The sequence below is a fragment of the Branchiostoma lanceolatum genome, chromosome 5 (genome assembly GCF_035083965.1).
Source record: "Branchiostoma lanceolatum isolate klBraLanc5 chromosome 5, klBraLanc5.hap2, whole genome shotgun sequence".
NCBI lineage: Eukaryota > Metazoa > Chordata > Leptocardii > Amphioxiformes > Branchiostomatidae > Branchiostoma > Branchiostoma lanceolatum.
In genome coordinates, this window is record NC_089726.1 from 20,242,074 (window position 1) to 20,264,007 (window position 21,934).

Sequence of the window (21,934 nt, forward strand, 5' to 3'; positions counted from 1 at the left end):
GAGATCAGATCGTCTGAACGTCCCTGCTAGCTTCTTTCCCTGCAAACAGGAGCAAGAACGGCTACAGTGTCCGGTAAGAATAACCTGTTGATGCCACATTTCCCGAGCCTATCTTTAAACTGAGAGGAAAGAGGAATAACTGGATGATAAAATGTTTTTCTGTCAACCAAACCTAGCTACTGGAAGACCATCTGGTTCTAGTTACAGTGAGTCAGAGCGACACTTTGTATTTTGCGTATGAAAAATGCACACCGGTCTTTGAATACTAGTTGTCCTTTCTCTAGACAACCGTCCAAACGGTATCTTGCCTCTTTTGACTTATTATGAAGTCTTGTCAAACTTCTATCTCCGCCTCTTATAACTTATTTCATACATCAACTACAAGATTCATGTCACCTAACCCCCCTCCCCCAAGGAGTTTTTGGCGACGCCTCAGGGGCGAGCCAAATGATATAGTATTGTGTGCAGATTGCAAGAATTCTAGAAATTGTACAGGCATTTGTCCAGGGGTATGCGGTATGTCGCCTGAAATGGTGTAGTATTGTTTGCAGTTTTCGAGAATTCTTGGAATTTTAAAGGCATTTGTTGGTCCAATGCACATGGTGCAGATTTGCCGGTGCCAACAGGTATTTATAGCGGACAGGAATGTTGGTATGTTTGTGTCCTGGGATAGAAAGGAATTTCTTCCCCTACACCTAATTATATATGTGAGTAAGAAGACTTGAATTCAGATCGTTCTTATTCATCTGTGGAGCACGGCGTCTTGTATTGAGATCTTTCTTATTTATCTGCAGAGCACCGCGTCTTGAATTGTGAGTCCTGGGACAGAACAGAATTTTTTTTGCATAGGCATTTTAAGCCAATAGGATGTTTGGAATGTCGTGAGCAGTATAAAGGATAGAAAGCCATGCAGCCCTACTGGGGACAGAAAACCTAGACAGGAAACCACATCTGTGGACCAGATGTGCCAGGCTTATACATATGACCACTCAGATCCATTTATTTATTTCTGTATTCTTTTACTAGTGGCTTGGCACTGTTTTTCAGGGAGGCCCTAGATCTGTGTGTTTGTATTTGTGGCAGAACAGGTACTCATCAGCCCTTTTCATTGGAAATCCTGTATGAACAGCACCACCTAAGCAGGATACAGTAAAAATCAAAACAACGGCTCTGGTATGTTTGGATGTTTGTCCCCGGGACCTGGTTTTGTGATCCAGATTCCCTTGGGTAGTCTGGTATGTTTGGATGTTAGCCCCCCATTACCTCATGTCTTGGAATGGTGGAATGTGGGTCACCTGTGCCTCTTCTGGCATTCCATTGGTATCTAGGTCAGGGATATCCCAGGAATGCAGAGGATAGAATGTGTGTCATGCAGCTATTTTTAGATGATACATGTTACGGAATGTTAGTTAGCAGGAAGTCCCTGGCACAAATTCCTAAGCTACTATGTATACATGTAGTAACATCGTGCCTATTCACCTTCCTGACTCTATGGGGTATGAGCCGTAAGTGTTCAAAGGATGCTGTTACATTGCGTGTGCTGTGTCTGTTTGTAAGTGGATAAGTATAAGTATGATGTTAGAATTTGTAATAATTGTAGATTTTAGCTAAATTGTGGCATTGATGTAAACAGCAGTCCTGTCAGAGTAGAAATTGGTCATTGTTGTGGTGGCAAGCAGTGAGCATGTGTCTGTATTTGTCCAACAGAACAGGTACTCATCAGCCCTTTTCGTTGGAAATCCTGTATGAACAGCACCACCTATGTCAGTAACAGTGCCCTAAGCAGGGTACAGTAAAAATGAAAACAACTACAACAACTACCGTCGGCATGGCAATGTATTTTTTTCATTGCCAATCTTGTTGTTTTTATAAATGGTGCTTGTTTCTAATACTGCCCAGCTTTTTATTGTCATTCAGATGACTTCAGATGTTGAAGAAACGTCAGATTTTGGTGTAGCCATTGTCTTGATCATCTGTTTCTACCCACAAGATACTAGACTAGTAGTGAACAATGTGAATGAATGGTGCACTAGTCATGTTGGATCATGTTGTTGCATGTTATATCATGGAGGTTCAATAAATGTTGTTTGAACCTCCTTGATCACAATTTGTTTGCGCAAAAGAATCCAGGGGCATATACTGTACATTGTAGCTCGGTGCCTTTAATAGAAGTCGTAGGATTGTTTTTGTCATGTCTAGATCTGCATTTGTGTGTGTGTGTGTGTGTGTGTGTGTGTGTGTGTGTGTGTGTGTGCGCGCGCGCGTGTGTGTATGTGTGTGTTTGAGTTTTTGTCTGTGTACATGTGCTTTTGTGTGTATGTGTGTGCATGTGTGTGTGTGTTTGAGTGTGTGTCTGTATATTGTGTGTGTATGTGTGTCTCTGTGTGTGTGAGAGTATGCATGTCTGTGTGTGTATGTGTGTCTGTGTGTGATTGAGTATGTGTGTCTGTGCATGTGCATCTGTGAGACTATGTCTCTAGCTCTGTGTGTGTGTGTGTATGTGTGTGTGAGAGAGAGAGAGAGAGAGAGAGAGAGAGAGTATGTGTGTCTGTGTGTGTGTGAGAGAGTATGCATGTCTGTGTGTATGTGTGTCTATGTGTGAGTGAGTATGGTGTGTCTGTGTGTGTGTGTGTATCTGTGAGACTATGTTTGTCTCAAGTAGCTCTCTGTATGTGTGTGTGTGTGAGAGAGTATGCGTGTCTGTTTGTGTGTGTGTGCGTATGCATGTCTGTGTGTGTGTATGTGTGCATTTGTGTGTTCGTTTGAGTATATGTGTCTGTATGTGTGTGCATCTGTAAAAGTATGTTTGTCTCTAGCTCTGTGTGTGCGTGTGTGTATGTGTGTGTGCGTGTATGTATGTGTTTGATAGTATGTATGTATGTCTGTGTGTGCGTGTGCATGTGCATACATGTGCGTGTGTGTGTGTGTGTGTGTATGTGTGAGAGAGCTAGGTGAAGGATTGAGATCTGGCATCTACGATTAGTCATGTTTTGTACTTGAACTGATCTATTTATGTGAGGCATTACTGAATATTAGTGAATGCAACTAATGAAGAGCTTACATTGCAATTGTATTACAGGCTACAATGGCAACAGCACAGAGGTCACAGCTGGCATCCCTTGATTTCTGCCATGAAACACACTCAACCGCCCTCTTGCAAGGTTTGCAGGAACTGCGATCCGACAACATGCTAGTGGATGTCATCCTCTGCATCTCCGGGAAAGAGATCCCGTGCCATAGAAATGTGCTCGCCGCCTGCAGTGGATATTTTCGCGCAATGTTCTGCAACGGACATCGTGAAAGCAAGGAGCACAGGGTTGCCATTCACGAAGCCAGCGCCGATGCCTTGCAGCTTCTTGTTGACTTTGCATACACGTCAAGGGTGACCATCACAGAAGACAACGCTGCCGAATTGATGGAAGGGGCCAGCTTCTTCCAGGTTTTACCAGTCATTGATGCATGCACAAAGTTCCTAACAGACAATCTATGCATCAAAAACTGTATGAAGATGGTACCCGTCGGTGGCATGCTGAACCCCAGACTGGAGACCAAGGCATTGGCGTATGCCATGAAAGAGTTTACAGCGGCCAGCCAAACACCAGAGTTCCTTGATCTGACAAAGGACCAGCTCATCACACTCATCTCATCAGACGACCTCAATGCTACAGAAGAAACTGTGTACACGGCGGTGATGAAATGGATCAACCACGACACCAGGAACAGGAAGAAGGAGATGAAAGAACTGATGGAACTGGTCAGGTTCCCTTTCATGAATAAGATGTACTTTCTAGAGAAGGTGGAGGGTGACAAGATCTTGCGCGAGTGCTGTCCTGATATTGTGTCAGAAGCCCTGAAGTATCAGGCATACCCAGGGGAGGTCCAGTCACCCCGCACCCGTCCCCGCCGCGCCATTGGTCTGAGGGAGGCAGTGGTGGTCATCGGAGGGAATGAGAAATTAGAAGAAGAAGGCATTCTTCAGGTTTACAACAACTCCATCATGATGACTCACTCCTCTACCCCGTCAAGCACAAGTTGGATTTCCATGACCGAAATGAAGAAGAAGAATGACCATGGATTTGCTGTGGCTGTTTTGGGCACAAGTGACATTATGGTGTCTGGTGGGGTTCAGAGCAAGGACATTTGGCTGTTTCAGGCGAAACTTGACTCCTGGTCAAAACTTGCTCCGATGCTCACCGAAAGGGCCTATTGCAAGCTAGCAGTAGCGCAAGGTCAAGTGTACGCAATCGGTGGCATAATCAGTAGCTCACCTTTATGTATAACACCAGGTGTGGAAGTCTATGATCAAAGCCTGAACAAGTGGACTGAAGGTGTTCCACTCCCACAGCCAAGATGCGTGCATGCTGTTGCTGTGTTAGATGGTAGCATTTATGTTATGGGTGGATGTCATGCTGAGAAAATTCCAACATCTACAGTGTACCGCTTCAGCCCAGGAGACTGCCAGTGGCATTCAGCAAGTGACTTGCCTGTGAGGGCTTCGTTTATTACTGCTTCAAGTCTCAACGGTAGCATCTACGTTGCTGGCCTTTCCTCAAAACTGCTCTGTTACAGGCCTCCGGAGGACTTATGGACTGTTGTGGCCAACACAGGTACTGGGCGCAGATGTGGCATGACTGTCTTTGGTGGGGAGATTTACATCTATGGAGGCTGTGAGAACAACAATGGAACAGCAAAGGTTTTTCAGCTTAATCAAGAAGACAAGTCACTTGCGCAGGTGGGAACGATGCAGAAGGGTCTGTTGGACCAAGTTTGTGTTACTATATTGAAGGGTTGAGGTACAAGCTGGTGTGTTACTCCTAATGGCGGTTATACTGGCTATATAGATACAGATACAGATACAACAGAGTGCACTTCAAGAGATCACAACTTACAATGTGTGCGGTAGTATGAAGTATGATGTTGATAAACAGAGAGACCAACATTGCATCGTTTAACAGTGTTTCTTGTTCAGACAAATAGATGACATGATGTTGTTTAATGTAGAATGTAATCTTAAAAGTGTTATCTTCATTAATCATTTAGATATATGTTACTCCATGAAATTTTACCCTTGAATCAAAGAATAGCATTTTATGCTATTGAAGCTTGACTTGAAAAGACAGGAAAATGACTTTCTTTGACATTTTGTTTCAATTATCAAGTCTGTCTAGTCTATTAAAGACTTTATCTAATACAACTATTGCCTATATAAACACTTTAGTCAGTAGGAAATATTGTAATCACTTTTCTAACGTTTGTTCATTATATATGACTGTGCATCATGTCAAGGGAATAACATTGTTACATACTGTTACTTATAGATATTGATACCAGTCAAAATTGCACTTGAGTTTTTTTAGTTACCAGCTGAACTCCTACCCTTTTTTGGATACTTAGACTGTTTTACGAAAGAGAAAATGACTCAATTGTTGCTGAGAAAAGTCGGGAGTACTGCACTAACTGTAGTACATCTCATCTGCTTTGCTTTGTTGTGAATTTGGGTTGAATAATTATGAATTAGTAGAGATTCCTTTTATTCAAGTCCAAGACAGGTGTTGTTTTTTTTAAGACCCACATTGATTTTTCTGGTCCATATGGTATATTGACAATATGTATATTATACCCTATAGCAGTACATGTAATGCATGTATATAATTGCCTTACTAACACTTGTATTAAACTAAAAACACCTGTCTTGTCTATAAGTATTAAAGATAATATATATCAAATACAGACAGAATGGGAGCATTACCCCTTTTCATGATTTAACACAACTGATACCTTTCTTATTAAATTATGTTGTTATTATTTAGCCAGTTCTGTTGCTTAATGAAGTTCTGTTGAAACAAACTTACCTGATGTGTGTGTGTGCATTTATTATCTATTTAGTTCTAATCACTTGATGATCCGACAACATGCTAGTGGATGTCATCCTCTGCATCTCCGGGAAAGAGATCCCGTGCCATAGAAATGTGCTCGCCGCCTGTAGTGGATATTTTCGCGCAATGTTCTGCAACGGACATCGTGAAAGCAAGGAGCACAGGGTTGCCATTCACGAAGCCAGCGCCGATGCCTTGCAGCTTCTTGTTGACTTTGCATACACGTCAAGGGTGACCATCACAGAAGACAACGCTGCCGAATTGATGGAAGGGGCCAGCTTCTTCCAGGTTTTACCAGTCATTGATGCATGCACAAAGTTCCTAACAGACAATCTATGCATCAAAAACTGTATGAAGATGGTACCCGTCGGTGGCATGCTGAACCCCAGACTGGAGACCAAGGCATTGGGGTATGCCATGGAAGAGTTTACAGCGGCCAGCCAAACACCAGAGTTCCTTGATCTGACAAAGGACCAGCTCATCACACTCATCTCATCAGACGACCTCAATGCTACAGAAGAAACTGTGTACACGGCGGTGATGAAATGGATCAACCACGACACCAGGAACAGGAAGAAGGAGATGAAAGAACTGATGGCACTGGTCAGATTCCCCTTCATGAATAAGATGTACTTTCTAGAGAAGGTGGAGGGTGACAAGACCTTGCGCAAGTGCTGTCCAGATATTGTGTCAGAAGCCCTGAAGTATCAGGCATTCCCAGGGGAGGTCCAGTCACCCCGCACCCGTCCCCGCCGCGCCAGTGGTCTGAGGGAGGCAGTGGTGGTCATCGGAGGGAATGAGAAATTAGAAGGAGAACAACGCATGGCTTCGGTTTACAACAACTCCATCATGATGACGCACTCCTCTACACCGTCAAGCACAAGTTGGACTTCCATGACGGAAATGAAGAACGAGAATGACCATGGATTTGCTGTGGCTGTTTTGAGCACAAGTGACATTATGGTGTCTTGTGGGATTCGGAGCGAGGATGTTTGGCTGTATCAGGTGAAACTTGACTCCTGGTCTAAACTTGCTCCGATGCTCACCGAAAGGGCCTATTGCAAGCTAGCAGTAGCGCAAGGTCAAGTGTATGCAATTGGTGGCATAATCAGTAGCTCACCTTTATGTTTAACACCAGGTGTGGAAGTCTATGATCAAAGCCTGAACAAGTGGACTGAAGGTGTTCCACTCCCACAGCCAAGATACGTGCATGCCGTTGCTGTGTTAGATGGTAGCATTTATGTGATGGGTGGATGTGATGCTGAGAAAGTCACAACATCTACGGTGTACCGCTTCAGCCCAGGAGACTGCCAGTGGAATTCAGTAAGGGACTTGCCTGTGAGGGCCTCTTTCATTACTGCTTCATGTCTCAATGGCAGCATCTATGTTGCTGGCGTTTCCTCAAAACTGCTCTGTTACATGCCTCAGGAGGACTTGTGGACTGTTTTAGCCAACACTGGTACTGGATACGGCTGTAGTATGACTGTCTTTGGTGGAAAGATTTACATCTATGGAGGCTGTGAGAATAACAATGGAACAACAAAGGTTTTTCAGCTTAATCAAGAAGACAAGTCACTTAAACAAGTGGGAACCATGCACAAGGGTCTGTTCGACCATGTTTGTGTTACTATATTGAAGGGTTGAGGTACAACAGAGTGCCCTGCACTTCAAGAGATCACAACTTACAATGTGTGCGGTAATATAAAGTATAATGTTGATAAACAGAGAGATCAACATTGTATCATTGGACAGTGTTGCTTGTTAAGACAACTAGATGACATGATTGAAAGTCAGCATTTAGTAAGCAAGTTGTGAAGAAAATTACATGAAGACAAGATAGTCCACACAGATCCTATTGACGACATGTTCAAACATTTAGCAGCATTTTAAAAGTGTTTACTTCATTAATCATTTAGATAAAGGTTATCCGGTGAAATTTGACCCTTAAATCAAAGAAAAATATTCAATACTCTGCTATTTGATTTCAAGCTAAACATGAAAAGGGGCAGGAAAAGAACTTTCTTAACTTCTTTTAAACTCTACATTTTGTTTTATTATCATTTTCTTAATGTCTGTTCTAGGCTATTTCCGTTAAAATGTAGCCTATAGAAATGCTGTTGCCACTGGGAAGTATGTAATCACTTTACTAACGTTTGTTCTCTATAGACTGTGCATCGTGTCAAGGGAATAACATTGTTACCTACTGTTACTAATAGATATTGGTACCATTTAAGATTGTACTTGAGTTTTTTTAGTTACCAGCTAAACCCCTGCCCGATATTGGATACCTAGACTGTTTTTCGAAAGAGAAAATGACTCAATTATTGGTGAGAAAAGTGGGGAGTACTGCACTAACTATAGTACATCTCATGTGCTTTGCTTTGTTGTGAGTTTGGGTTGAATAATTATGAATTAGTAGTGGTTCAAGTCCAAGACAGGTGTGTGTTTTTTTAAGATCCACATTGATTTTTCTGGTCCTTATGGTATATTGAAAATATGTATCTTATACCCTATACCAGTTCATGTAATGCATGTATATAATTGCCTTTCTAACACTTGTATTAAACTAAAAACACCTGTCTTGTCTATCAGTATTAAAGATACAAATAGAGACAGAACGGGAGTATTACCCCTTTTCATCATTTTACACAACTGGTACCTTTCTTATTAAACTATGTTGTTATTATTTAGCCAGTTCTGTTACTTAACGAAGTTCTGTTGAAACAAACTTACCTGATGTGTGTTTTTATTATCTACTTAGTTCTAATCACTTGATGACAAAAGGCTCTCTCAGTACATTGTGAAATTTGAGGTTTACCTTTAATGTAAAGAATGGTTTATGGTTTATTGGTCAGAAATTACACGTGCAATGGCATCCAGCCCTGAATTGCTGCAGGGTCTTCAATCACATAATACACAACAGATACATATTTGCTCCACACTTGCACTATGTGGAACTGTCGCAAGGGTCTGGGCGGCTGCCAATCGGCGCCAGCAGGTGACCTCAATAAGACCTTCCCCAACCGAAGTCAGGTACCCATTCACACCTGGGTGGAGTGAGGAAAGTCGCGTAAAGTGCATTTCCCAAGGGAACAACATCGGGACATACCAGTGGTTTCGGTTCTGGGCGAAACACTCTTGATTGCGCCACACGACGCCACATAATGGCATAATCGCCGAATCTGTAAACAGAGACTATATCAGGATTCTGGGAATATGTTAGGGTGATCTCCAATTTATAAAGTTGAAGAACCGCCCCTGTCAACATCTGCTTGGATATTTCCCATGTGCAACGTACCCCGAGACAGGGAGGTAGACGTCATCTCCAAGCAGATGTTGGAAGCGAAAATTTGAACGATTTTTGGCTGCTCCATTTTTCTGACATGCCGGAAAATTGAGAGATTTCTTTTCAATATACAGTGTTTATGATTGGAGATTGGGTAGACGTGCACCTCTCCCCATTCATAATCCCCTGTTCAAAAGGCTCGCTCAAATAGTGCATAGTAATCCCCATATGTATAGGAATGTGTTAATGTCACCGAGGGGGATATGGGGGGTCGAGGGGCACAGATCAGACCGTGAACTTGTTATTTTAGTCTACATTTCACGACATCTCATTGGATATACTGGGCTAGACGGCATTCCGAATCACGCCCCTGAATGGGATAAGGTCGTGCGACTTTTAGCGGTTTCTTGTTGCTCTGTTATATACTATGTATTGGTGATTTATGGTAAGCAAATAAACAGCACGTGACTAATAAATCTAAAAAAATAAATCAGACGTTGTTCTAGCTGCATGGCTGGGCTTCTTTGTCACCTTTTCGATTGCGCAAGCCGGTGTTTTTTAATTAATTATGCAAATCAGGAATTTATTTGCATAATTGGTATCTGTTGATGCTCCACTTTCAATAAACCACATGTTACATGTATGTGAGTCTTATAATGGAAAACACTGCAAATGTAGATTTTCCTCGTTAGTTATGCAAATCAAGTCGCAATTAGCATAATTTGCACTTCATTGTGTACATCTCTGTCTAAGCTACCTGCATACTAAATATGATGGAAATCCGTCTTTCCTTTGTTCAGTTATTCCCCTTAGAAGATTTTCACAATAACGCCACTGCAGTTCCATAGTAAGCTGCTAGGGGGCCCAAACCTACACCCTTTCTTAATTACATCACAAGCTATCTGTCACCCAAAAATCAAGACCATAGCACGTCCAGGTCAAAAGATACAAAAATTGAAGTTCTGCTGCAGTACCAAGGTCACATACCAGGGGGCCCAAAATCGACCTTAAACTTCGGCTTCACAACACCTACCCACATACCAAATATCATCGTGATCCATCAAAAGGTTCCTGAGTTATGCTGACTACAGTAGTGCGGAAACACAAACAGACAGACAAACAAACAGACAAACAAACACACACACAGACACACCCAAAACTATATCTCCATTTTTGATGGAGATAATAATTATAGAAAAGGTGGGACATTACGTCTTCCATTGCTTACAAAAGAGAAGTTAAACCCTTCACTAGTTAAAGACAATTACGTTTTTATAATCTAGTTTAGCCGCTTTTATACCTATATTTTGTACCCTGTTCTTTTTTCTACGTTATTTGCAATTAGCCTTCGGGCAGGAATTTGCAATCAACTTATTATTCTTATTACGAAGGGCTTTCCTGATACTCTCCAAGGAAATGTTGAAGGAAGAGACCGTCACCTGGTTGGTATCGTTTTCTGATAGCCGTCTATTTCAGACAGGACAGTATGGAGTGCTCGCGGCATATTTTCCTTTATCAGACAAGCCTTGGCATGGGTACCGTGGTGTGGGAGGAGTTTGGAGGAGGAGAGAACATGTCTGCTCCATTAACGGGTCTACAACTCCACAGCCACCCTTGGCCAGCTTCCAGGGCTTCCAGCTTTCACCACAATCCTAGAGGGACCGGAGATCAAATGCAGTCCCGACACTGCAAGTCCGCCTGGACTACCCGTGGAACGCTCTGTTGACATAAGTAAGAAATACAGAATCCAAGGATCATAGACAAGCTTACCTTGTCTTCAGCGCAAATCTGTCCAAATGCCAACACGCGTTCAGGCATCCAGTGCCAATCTTGACATCACAATTATCATGCTATCAGGCGACACTGTTACTAAAGGTTATAATAATGATGACTGGTTTTATTGAATGAACTCTCTTCACAGCCAAAATGGGCTGAATTGCGAAATTCAGTACATAATTTCCCATAATAAGATACAAAAAAAACAATACATTAAAAACATCATTATACATATATTTCCGTTAATACACTTTGTTGTTGAAGAGTTTGACAATATATAGCAGGGGACTGTTGGCATACCGCTTGGTACGTGCTGGTATGAGGTCAAGTTTACATTTTTGTCTTGTTGCCATCTTTGTCACTTCGCCCCTTCGGTTTGGCAGCCAATGATGGTAAAGGCAGTTACACGAGCAGTTGCCCGTAGTGTACAGATGTCGGTTTATACAAGAGATACACGCATTCCCGCCCATCTAAGTACAGCGTTTAGATAAGAAAGTTGTAGAAATAAACAAGGAATATATGGACGTAAAGATGTCAGCTCGAAATGCCTCTTACATAAGCTGACTTGGGAAACAGAAAAGTCTCTCTCTAAAACTAAATAATGGCATCAAGCTCTGTCATCAACACGCCTGTACTGATCTCCAAGCAGATATTTGGAGGGGAACATGTAACATTTTGCAACTGCCTGGGGAGTCTCGCGGTAGTTGGAGAACGTATGATCGTCCCACCAAACATCTGCTTGGAGATTAATCACAGTGCTGATATACTCAGTGTAACCCAAATATCGAGGTAGATGTAATCTCCAAGGAAAGGTTGCAAGCAAAAATGTTTTACAAAATTGGCAGCTCCATTTTTCTGACAAGCCAAAAAACAACAAGATCAAATGCATTCCGGATACTCAGCCAAGTCGCCTGGACTACCGGTGTAAGGTTTTGTCGACATAAGTTAGAAATACAGGATCGCAGACAAGATTTTGTCTTCAGTGGAAACTTGTCCAAACGCCAGCACGCATTCAGGGATTCGGTAGTCGCTACCAGACTCCCTCGGTCGCTGGAAGAATAGCAGAAATTGGTCAAATAGACAGATAACACGATCTATAGTACATGAGCCTGAAAGGGGCCAAGAAATGTGATTTCGTTACACCCATCTTACAGAAAAGGTTTGACCTAATTCTGTGCTAGAGGGGCCTCTACTCTACCACCCAGTATGATTTTATGCCCACAATTCTGGTATAACGTTGTTTTTTTTGCTAGCGTAGCTAAAAGATAGAACACTTAGTCTGCACAGGTGAAAAAAAAAGTTTTTTTTTCAATGGGGAGGGGCAAAATATCAAAGATCGATGTGTTTTATTCAAAATTGGTAGGCAGATGCCACTTTTCATGGGAAAAACCAAACTGTTAATTTTTTTCAAAGTTATTAGCTGATCTGGGAGCACAGTTTGCGACATGACTAGGATTCAGTGCCAATCTTGACATCATAATCATCATGAATTCGGGCGATACTATTACACGAACAGTTTTCTAGTACAGATGTGGGAAAGACAACCCGCGGTCTCTTCGATGCCCTCCAGTCGTTTTACGTCGCAACCATGAAATCTTGCTCTTTTCAATCTAGATCTCTTAATCCGTTGCAAACGAAGCGACCTAATTGATTTTGAATGTCGGCAAGACGAAAACGCTATCGTCCTTGGTAGCTAACAGAAGCGGGAACAGAAACCAGATTTGCAGGTGATGAAGACATGAAACAGATAACGTTAGATAAGGAGGTTTTCCTGTGAACCGTATAGTGGACCAATTTCTGCACAGCTATGTATGTGCGTCCAAAGTGAACATGACAGAAACCTTGGCCGCAACCAGGAAATTTAACAACCACTGAACAAACGGCAAATTCAGTACTATAGTCAGTAGATTCAGTAATACAGTCAGCAGATTCAGTAATACAGTCAGCAGATTCAATAATACAGCAGATTCAGTAATACAGTCAGCAGAATTAGTACTAGTAATACAGTCGCTTGTGCTGTTACACCTGCATGGGTAATGTTGATCTTGGATTACACAATGATCTCGACCAGACTGCCAAAGAAGAACACTGCCTCAGCTGTGTCCTGCCTTCGACACTTGGGTCTATTTAGGTAAATCTCCGCCTGCTACTTGAAGTCAAGAGTCAAAGGCAAAGCAGATGTCTTTTTTCTTACACGGGCCAAGGTTCTCTGATGCCGGCAATGGACTTTCGCCGCCAAGGGACGGCATTAGAGAACCTTGGCCCGTGTAAGAAATCGCGTCACCCCCTCCCCCAAATATATACGCCGCCATACTAGGAAGTCTGCGAATGAGGCTAGCTACAAAGCAGAGTACTGCATGAATGCTAAGGATGATCATACATTCTGTAATCTCTAAGCAGATACTAGTACAGTACCTGGTTTAGGCTAAATGTTTTAGGCGTGAAGGGACGAAGAGCTGAATCTTGACCTATTAAGAAAATGCGTACAAGGTTCTGAGTTTCAAACACTGAGCTTGAAGAGTAATGCTGCAAATGCATCTAAGTTCGCGGCAGCGCTTTAGTCACACACTGCTACAGTATTGGACAAAAAAATGTTTGCGGTGGTTTTAAGTTCGCGGTTAAACGGTCGCCGCGAAGACCGCGAACATAAGGCCATCGCAAAAAATTCTACATTTACAGTATTCCCCACCTGACTCCTTTGGGGATTCAGAAGAAATTGGTCCTTATTGGGTACGTAGTTGGCCCGAAGAGTTCGAAAAAGATCAGAGGTCCGACTTTGGCACAGTTTGGGTGGAGTGACATGTCTATATTTCAGCGGCAAGCTGGTAAGACGTTCCTGGTCCGATGCCAGGTGATTTCAAAGTTGTATGTAGCCTGGATATCAGACCCTTCGCGCGATGCGAGACGATACCCCTTTTCAGCTTTTGGCCGGGGAAGGCCTAGTAGGGAATAAAGTTTGTACCCGGTCTCTCTTAGCAGCCGATCTTCACGCGACAGGTAATTAGGGGACCGTGTGCTAACTGTGGTGGCGGGGCAAGTTGCTTCCCCTCCCGAAGGAGTATTGTAGCGACTGTAGCACGGTGGTCTGTAGCCTGGAAACCATACCATCGGGGGCTCCCCGATATCTCTACGGCGCTGGGAGTGATCCCCGCTCGCCCAGACAGCTTAGTTCGCTCGGGGTGTGTTTACAGCCTTGGAATGAATTAGTCCGCGGTGCCGCGGAACTCTCTATGGCAGCTAAAGTAAAAAAGGCTGACAGAAACAGCTCAATAAAGCAGACTGGGCCGGCCCTGTAAAACACCCCTAAGCCGACCCCTAGAGACTGGGACCAGGCTAGGTGGTATGGTACTCAGGCTTGTAGCGCTGTGGTCTGGTACCCAGGCTATGCTGTATAGGTCCTTCGGCGTACTGCGAGGTCGGCCCCTGGCCCTGAGAGAAGTCATTATACGAATTATTAGCAAAGATACTAAAACCAACAAATAGCCCCACTTGATAACAACAAAACATTACATACAGATCAACTTATCTTAGCCGTTATTGTTTAGAGAGTATAATTTCAAAATCTATTTTGTATTTCTATTTTAAAGTTTGCTATCGACCATATGAAATATATACATGTACTTTCAGTTGAGAAAGCTTCTGTCTAATTTCAGCGGCAAGTTGGCAGACATTTCCTGCTACCATGCCAGGTGATATCAAGGCTTAACGCGCCCATCCGTGTCATCCGAGGTCGACCTCTGGCCCTAAGACAAGCTATCGTATATCAAGATATGATACTAAAATGGATTCGCCCAAATGGATTGTTGTTAACAAGATGTTAAAAATGTACTTATGTTAGCCTTTTATTTTTTAGGGAGTAGAATTTTGAATATTTGTTTTGTATTTCTTTTTGTACTTTGTAGTTGACCAAAAGAGCGTTGCTGTACTTTTAGCTGAATAATAAGCTTCTGTATAACTTTACCGGTAAGTCTGCAAAACTTTCCTGGTCCGAAACCAGGTAATATAAAGGCTTTACGCGTCCATCCGTGTCTTCCTCTGTCACCCTATGGTTCTGAAACCAGTCATCATCATATACCGTATTTCTAGTTACTGTACCGCATCGTTCCGTGACCTGACGACTTTTCCTTTCTCCTGATTTGACTCCTGATAAAGGAGTGGTGATGAAAGATTATAGTTATCAAAACAACAGGTGCGACCTTGGAGCCAGGGTTTGCTGAAACTATTAGTTCCTCTGAGACGGCAGTAATATCAAAGCAGATGCAGAGGGGCTAAATCGCAGAGATTTCTCAAGCTCGCGAAACAGCGGACCTTTTAACAAAGAGAGCTTGGAGATTAAGAATGTTTTATTTGCAAGATCTTGCCCGAGGGCTAATTGCAACATGAAACAATGCATAGAAAGGGTATACTGTACAGATAGTGCGAGTTAACAATGTTGACAAGTGGAGCAAATGGCTATTCTAAGAACTACTACGGAATACAATCCACGCTTTTGGGGTTTGACTTCTTTTTTGGAAGCATTGCATGACGAAGTGTCCCACTTTTTTTGTAATGAGTGGGTTTTGAGAGGTTAACAGGATTCTAGTTTAATTTTCGTCAGTAAACGTTTGGAAATTGTGGTAAATTTTGGTGGCTTCTTTAAAAAGCTCTTTTATTTCGTGATCATTGAAGGGATGATGCAACGATTTCTACGTGTCTTCTATTTCTAGCCTGGATGCCAGACCCCTGATCTCTTTTATACGTATCTATCATCTATCCATCGTGCGGGGGCCAGTTGTAGAATTTTATTGGAGGAAAGTTAGTCGTAGTTGAGGGCATGGCCTAGCTGTGTTGACCATGGAACCAGTTTGGCATCCAAGCTACGTGTCTTTACTGTTTGAAATCCCCAGCCAGGACAATGGCATACACTGTAAGACGCTTTGGCTTGTCTGTGTGTGTCACTGTCTGTGTTTCTGAAATTCAGTACCTGTAGCTTCTGCCAGAGGGCGCTTACCATCATGGGGAAGAAGTCTGCCATCTCTGACTCTCCTGCTGCACTTCTAAATGTTAAGAGCATCGATGAAACTGCGGAATTTTGTACTTTTCACGCTTTTTAGCGTCAGATTCCTTTCGGGCTTCAGAAAATTGAGAGTTGGCCGCATTTTTCCCCATGCATAGCCCCAGTCCTCAGCTTAGCAGCTGGGCTGTCAGTTATTACTTGACAGGACGCTGTCGTACAGCACTGAGGGGGCGTTATTGGGTTGGCCGACTACTACCCGACTGAATCGCAAGGGTCTGGAGGCTGCCATTTTGACGCCAACGTGACCTCAATACGCCAATTGCCCCAGGTGCGGCCATTGAACTGTACCAGTTTTGAACCACACACACTGGGAAGAACCCCTACTCTTTTCGATAAGTGTGGTGGGATCTTTAACGTGCTCGAGGTGTGGCTCTCCTCAAACACGGGACCTCCATGTAACGTCCTATCCGAGGCTAAGTCCTCATTTATACCTGAGTGCTTTGCCAAAGGAGGTTGACGTGCTCTACTATTTATCTATCTAATGATTAGCTCTTTAACTGATTTCAACCATTTCCCAGAGCCGAAATGAAGGAGACAACAAAAAAAGATCTCTCATCGCCTTTGTACTGAATCTCCCGGCGATGACAGAGCCACGAAAAATCAATGTCGGTCTAACACAGGACAACATAAAACACATCGTATAAGTATATGGGGGTGGTTTGTGGAAAATAAAGTCGGTCTGTTTTATGATATTAACCTTCTGAGACACCCGCTTGTAAATATCAACGTTTATAACTAAGAATCCGAGACGACATGACGATAGGATGTTCCTAGAAGCTAAATGACGATCAATGTCTTCTGAAGTTCAGAGTTCTTCTGAAGCTGCATCCTGGTACAATCAAAGTTTCGAATTGTTACGGAAGATGGTACACTTGTTGTTTTCTTTATATTTTCATCGACTGGGCAGTCTCTTACTTATAATCCAACTTTAAAAGCGTCCAAGACGTCCTGGGATGAGACCAGACGTTTGCGCCTCAGGCGTTCATATAGGCGGGACGTCCCTACTACAAGGCTCGTAAATGGAATTTGAGAACGCGTGTACATGGGGCGCTCCTAGTTAGGCTCCTTAGTAGACTCCGCGGGGGATGTTTTATGTCACCGCTTTTGCCGTGAACACGAGTTATCTTCAAGCAGATGTTGAGATGATGGGAAATCGTAACTATCTGGGTTTCCTAATTTCGCGATCGTTCCAATGGTCAGCAAGTTTCAAGGTGGCGTCTCTTCCTCTACACATCTGCTTGGAGCTTATTGCTGCCGCCATCCAGGCATCCTCCTACAAACTTCGTACACTCCCTGGGTTTGAATATATGTTATTAGAAAGTGAAGACAGTGATGCAAGATGACAAGGTTGGTGGAACTGGAATTGAATTCTTAAACGTTTTCATCACTTTTTAACGGAGGGTACCCTCCCGTTCAAACCGATGTTTGATACCAACCGGCGTTTGGCTTTCTGTAAGCTACCAAAGATACTGATCTCCAAGCAGATGTAGAATTGAGGCAAAATCGTTACGTTTCCATAGCTGCGCTATTCTATGTCAAACGTAATCTAGCCAGCTTAACAAAGAAAGGGCAGCGAAGAAAGCGTCAAGATTTAGCCTCACCAAACATCTGCTTGGAGATTGATTACAAAAGGGCACCACAACATCGGCGCGTGGCTCCAACAGTTTTCGTAAATCGCGCGTCGCGGGGGTCGAAGTCGAACCGGCCGGGTCCCCGTCATATCAGCACCAGGCGGATCGAGTTTCCAGCACACATAGCGGCGGTGGAGACGCGGTCTGTTGCGGCTAGTCATCGGCCAGTCATCGGTTCACGAGAGAGGAGGGATCTCCTGGTTTCTTTAGTGTCTCGTCGCACACGCAAAATGACGGGTATGGCGAAGATAAGGCGGGTGTTCGCGATGGACGTGTTTCTCGCGGCGTTACTTTTGTTACAGGTCGAGCTAACTCTCACGGAGCACCACCACCGGGACACAGTACGGGAAACCAGGGCGCCTCAGGAGCTCCCCGTACCGGAGGACCCGATCACCGTGACCCGGTCTCTGTGTAACAACGTCGACAAACCGCCGCTGAAAAACAAAACCGCCGTGTTCGAAACATCGGACGGATCAGGATCCGTGGTTTTCAACCACATCTACAATTTCCACGCCAAACCGTGTGATAATAAAGACAGCAATGCCGGAGTTAACGACGCTCTAAAGTCCTTGTTGGAGTCCGTGAGCGCCATGACTAAATCGACGCGTAGCTTGCGGCAGGACATTCGCAAGGCCCGGAAGGACTCAACGTGCTGCGGCGGTCTAAAAGACGGGCCCGGCGAGTTAGGAACCGACAAGTGTTCAGCTACAACCCCAGAACCCAGCCCGACGCCTGAAGGTAGGTTCGTAACATTACAGGCGACGTTACGATGTTGTTATTTATGTCTGCCCTTAACTAGAAGAAAATTTCTATTTCGGTACTCGGGAGGGGGGAGAAGTGAGGGGAGCACGTAATTTGACACCCTGATGGCCAGTTTCCGTCACGTTTGGTTTGTTAATGGTTAGGAAACGATTCCCCAGACCACGCCAGACTTTCTGTCTTGACTTTTAAAAACTTCGCAACTTGTCTTGGGGGTGACAGAGACGAGTCACAAGCGTACAGGCTACTTGGCGGCTAGCAACACCGCGCAAATATGCCGGACAAACAACCGACATATGCAGTGAATATCATCTTTCTTTTTATTACTGTCCATTATCGTACGTGAAGACCACAGACATATTTGATTTCACTGTAAAGATTTGGATGATGCTCTAGCTATTTGTGAGTTGTCAAACACCGTGTAAATATGCCGGACAAACAACCGACATATGCAATGACTATATCGTCTTTCTTTTTATTACTGTCCATTAAATTTGTACATCAAGACCGCAGACATATTTGATTTCACGGTAACTGGAGGGAAAATAATGGGAAAAAGGTCTAGCTATTTGTGAGGCGATAACGCCGTGCAAATATGCCGGACAAACAACCGCCAAATGCAGTGAATATCGTCTTTCGTTTTATTACTGTCCATTAATTTGTACATCAAGACCACAGGCATACTTGATTTCACTGTAACTGGAAATAGGACTAGTACTATAAGAAAACGCTCTAGCTATTTGTGAGGTGATAACACCGTGTAAATATGCCGGACAATCAACCGACATATGCAGTGAATATCGTCTTCTCTTTTTTATTACTATCCACTCGAGTTTATTGAAGAGACCTACTTGGTTTCAAGCTTAAGCTCCGAAACTGGTGGTGATAGGACTGGGAAAAAACTCTATCTATATTTGTGAGTCGTCAAAACACGGTGTATATGCCTAACAAATAACTTATGTATCACATGTAATGAATATTGTCTTTCTTTCACACCACAAGCATACGGCCCTTGAGGCAACAGCCTACATTGAAAACGCTCTATCTATTTGTAAGTCGTTAAACAGCGTGCAAATATGCCAGTCAAACAACCGCCCTTATATACTCTTTGAATATCGTCTTTCTTTTTTTACTGCTGCCCACTTCTAACTAGCAAGACCGTCACAAGCATGCTAGTTTATTCAGGAGTGTGCACGTGTTCCGCTCGACTTCAGATCGCCCGGCTTCGCAAGCATGTCATTTTCTGCCTCATGTGAGGCGACGACAGGCTAGCATATCTCTTTGGAAACCATGTTTTACAATCAACAAACAGATACTCCGCTATTGGTCCCCAAATAACCTTTCAGTGTATCATACCGCTTTCATGTTTACATCATACACTGTTTGTAAGGTAAACGTTTGGATAGTTAAGATTGGTTGATACAGGGGTGTTCTTTTTAACGTTTGTTTAGCAGAAATGAGTTGACAGAGAACTGTTTTTCCATCTGGTCTTGTCAATACGACCTTGTTCCGGTGAATGTTTTTTCCTGAAAGATGTCGTCAGCTTTTGTCTGACCCTAAACCGCACGCTGTTACAGATATCCGTGACCCAAAGCGTACACATTGTAATAGGCTCTTGTGCCGTGTGTTGGTATATAGACGGGTCGTTATTGTATAAACACCTGTCACGTCATACGCGGGAGGTCGTTACCGCCAGGCGAAGGTTGCGTGATTAGTTCCCCGGCAGGGGTTGAAGTTTGGCCCGCCTGGGGGACTCCGGGGGGACTGGGCTTTTAATTTCCGCTTTTCCCGGCTCGGAACACCGAGTTCAGTTCACCCGTCTGGTAATCGTAGACCGTGCGATTTTAATTTCATGGGTTTTTCTACATTCGAGTGAGCCGAAATCCTGACCCAATTTCGAGGAAAACTAAAGTTTCATTTGTAGGATGGATGGATTTACGTAACAATGATCGCTCAGTCAAGTTTTGTCTCAACTCACGCCACCCTGCCAAATTGATAAGAAAGCTGTTGAAATAAGTCAAAATAGGGATAAGAATATTGGTGTATCTTGTTACCTGGATGTCCAACCTTCATCAACAAAGTAGGGATATTTTGTAAGGGGACTGAGCTTGCCGTGAAGAAATTCATACTTCCGTTGGTTGCAAATATTAACAATTTAACACTATTGCTGGCTAACTACCCTGGCAAATTATTCAATCCACTTGGCCGCTTTCTACTATAACTATTTTCATATTTTCAGCAAACCATGTAGTCTGGTAAACATACTTAAGTTCACTCGTCCAGAGATCTTAGGCCGTGCGATTTTGATTTCATGGGTAACATTCGAGTAGAGTAGAGTGTGTAATTCTTACCAACAAGGCGATCCTGACCCAATTTCGAGAAAAATGGCTTCCGAAAAACGGACAAGCTAGTGTAAGAAAAGCTCCCTCAACCATGGATAAGTTGAACTCTGGGAAGTCACGTGGGGCGAGAAAATATTACGGGTTTATCAACCCGTCTTCAGGCTTGTTTTTGTCTGTTTTGTTTAGTATATGAATAGAACACTGGGTGTCAAAGGTTCTGCCTTTATTCCCCCTTCATAAACATTTTGTTATCTTTACATATGAAAAATTTAGCTATCATATTTCAATAAGCCAAACTAGCGTTTTTTACACTCTTCCATTACGATTTCCAGTCTCTAAATGATGTTGTCCATTGAACTGACCTCATGTAGCCTAACCAAGTACAAATCCGTACAGCTGACCCATCTTGCAACACTTATACCAGGATTAGAGCCACATTACCAAGTTCACGTGGGCGGACATCAGAGGACATGTAGCAATTCCAGGCGAGGGTGTCAAGGGCGGGCTGTACACGCGGGGACATAGCGGGACATACCGGTTACTTAAGCTAGCTCCAGAGAGGAGAAAGGAGCCCTAATAACTGTTTAGGGGACGTAGATGAATGAATGATGTGTTTTCCTGGTGTTTCCGATGTATCGTGAGACGTTTCCACCCAGACAGACCGCTGAGATCACGTCCGAAATACTTTCAGTAGTCTGTGTGTGTACGTGTCCAAGTTGTGCCACATAGCGGGGGACTGGTGTAGTCTCCAAGCAGATGTATCGTTCTGGTTTATTATTTTGTAGGTCTTTTGTGGCATCTTCTGTGTATCTGATAGCCTGGATGCCTGTCTGAGCCTTTCCATCTTTACTCCGCTCTCTCGAGCCAAAAATGAATGCTACGGAAGCGACAGAGAGTGGAGTAAAGCTAGCCTCTACCAGGCTCCGCGGGATGGCTGCAAAAATTGCAGAAATTGGCCAGTAGAATGAATAGTATACCAAGGGAGTCGGCTACTGAGGGAGGGTCCAATATGCCATCCTCTTGCGTGTTTTTCTGTCCATTTGGCCAATTTCTACTCTTTCCAGCCGCCTCTTGAGACTGGTAGAGGCTAGAGTAAAAAAAAGACTACAGAAAGGACCGAGAGAGCGGAGAACAGCTATAAGGTCCTATTAAAAAGGGAGAGAGCGGAGAATAGCTAAAAATGCTGGCACCCAGGCAAGCTTCTGCCC

At 43.5% G+C, this 21,934-nt stretch overlaps 3 protein-coding genes across 3 annotated transcripts in view; all 3 read left to right on the top strand.

The window, feature by feature from the left end:
* Nucleotides 1-5,851, top strand: LOC136435660 (kelch-like protein 24). Its single transcript, XM_066429308.1, has 2 exons — nucleotides 1-73; nucleotides 3,080-5,851. Exon 2 carries the CDS (start codon nucleotides 3,086-3,088, stop codon nucleotides 4,790-4,792), a length of 1,707 nt encoding a protein of 568 aa, XP_066285405.1. The 5' UTR covers nucleotides 1-73; nucleotides 3,080-3,085; the 3' UTR covers nucleotides 4,793-5,851.
* Nucleotides 5,852-5,897: 46 nt separating this feature from the next.
* Nucleotides 5,898-7,598, top strand: LOC136435661 (kelch-like protein 24). Its single transcript, XM_066429309.1, has one exon. It carries the CDS (start codon nucleotides 5,913-5,915, stop codon nucleotides 7,518-7,520), a length of 1,608 nt encoding a protein of 535 aa, XP_066285406.1. The 5' UTR covers nucleotides 5,898-5,912; the 3' UTR covers nucleotides 7,521-7,598.
* Nucleotides 7,599-17,667: 10,069 nt separating this feature from the next.
* The window catches only part of LOC136435662 (ficolin-2-like), a 28,835-nt gene continuing 24,568 nt past the window's right edge, over nucleotides 17,668-21,934 (top strand). The window contains exon 1 of the mRNA XM_066429310.1: nucleotides 17,668-18,363. Coding sequence (XP_066285407.1) covers nucleotides 17,856-18,363 — 508 coding nt within the window. The 5' untranslated portion in view covers nucleotides 17,668-17,855. The remainder of the gene's footprint in view (nucleotides 18,364-21,934) is intronic.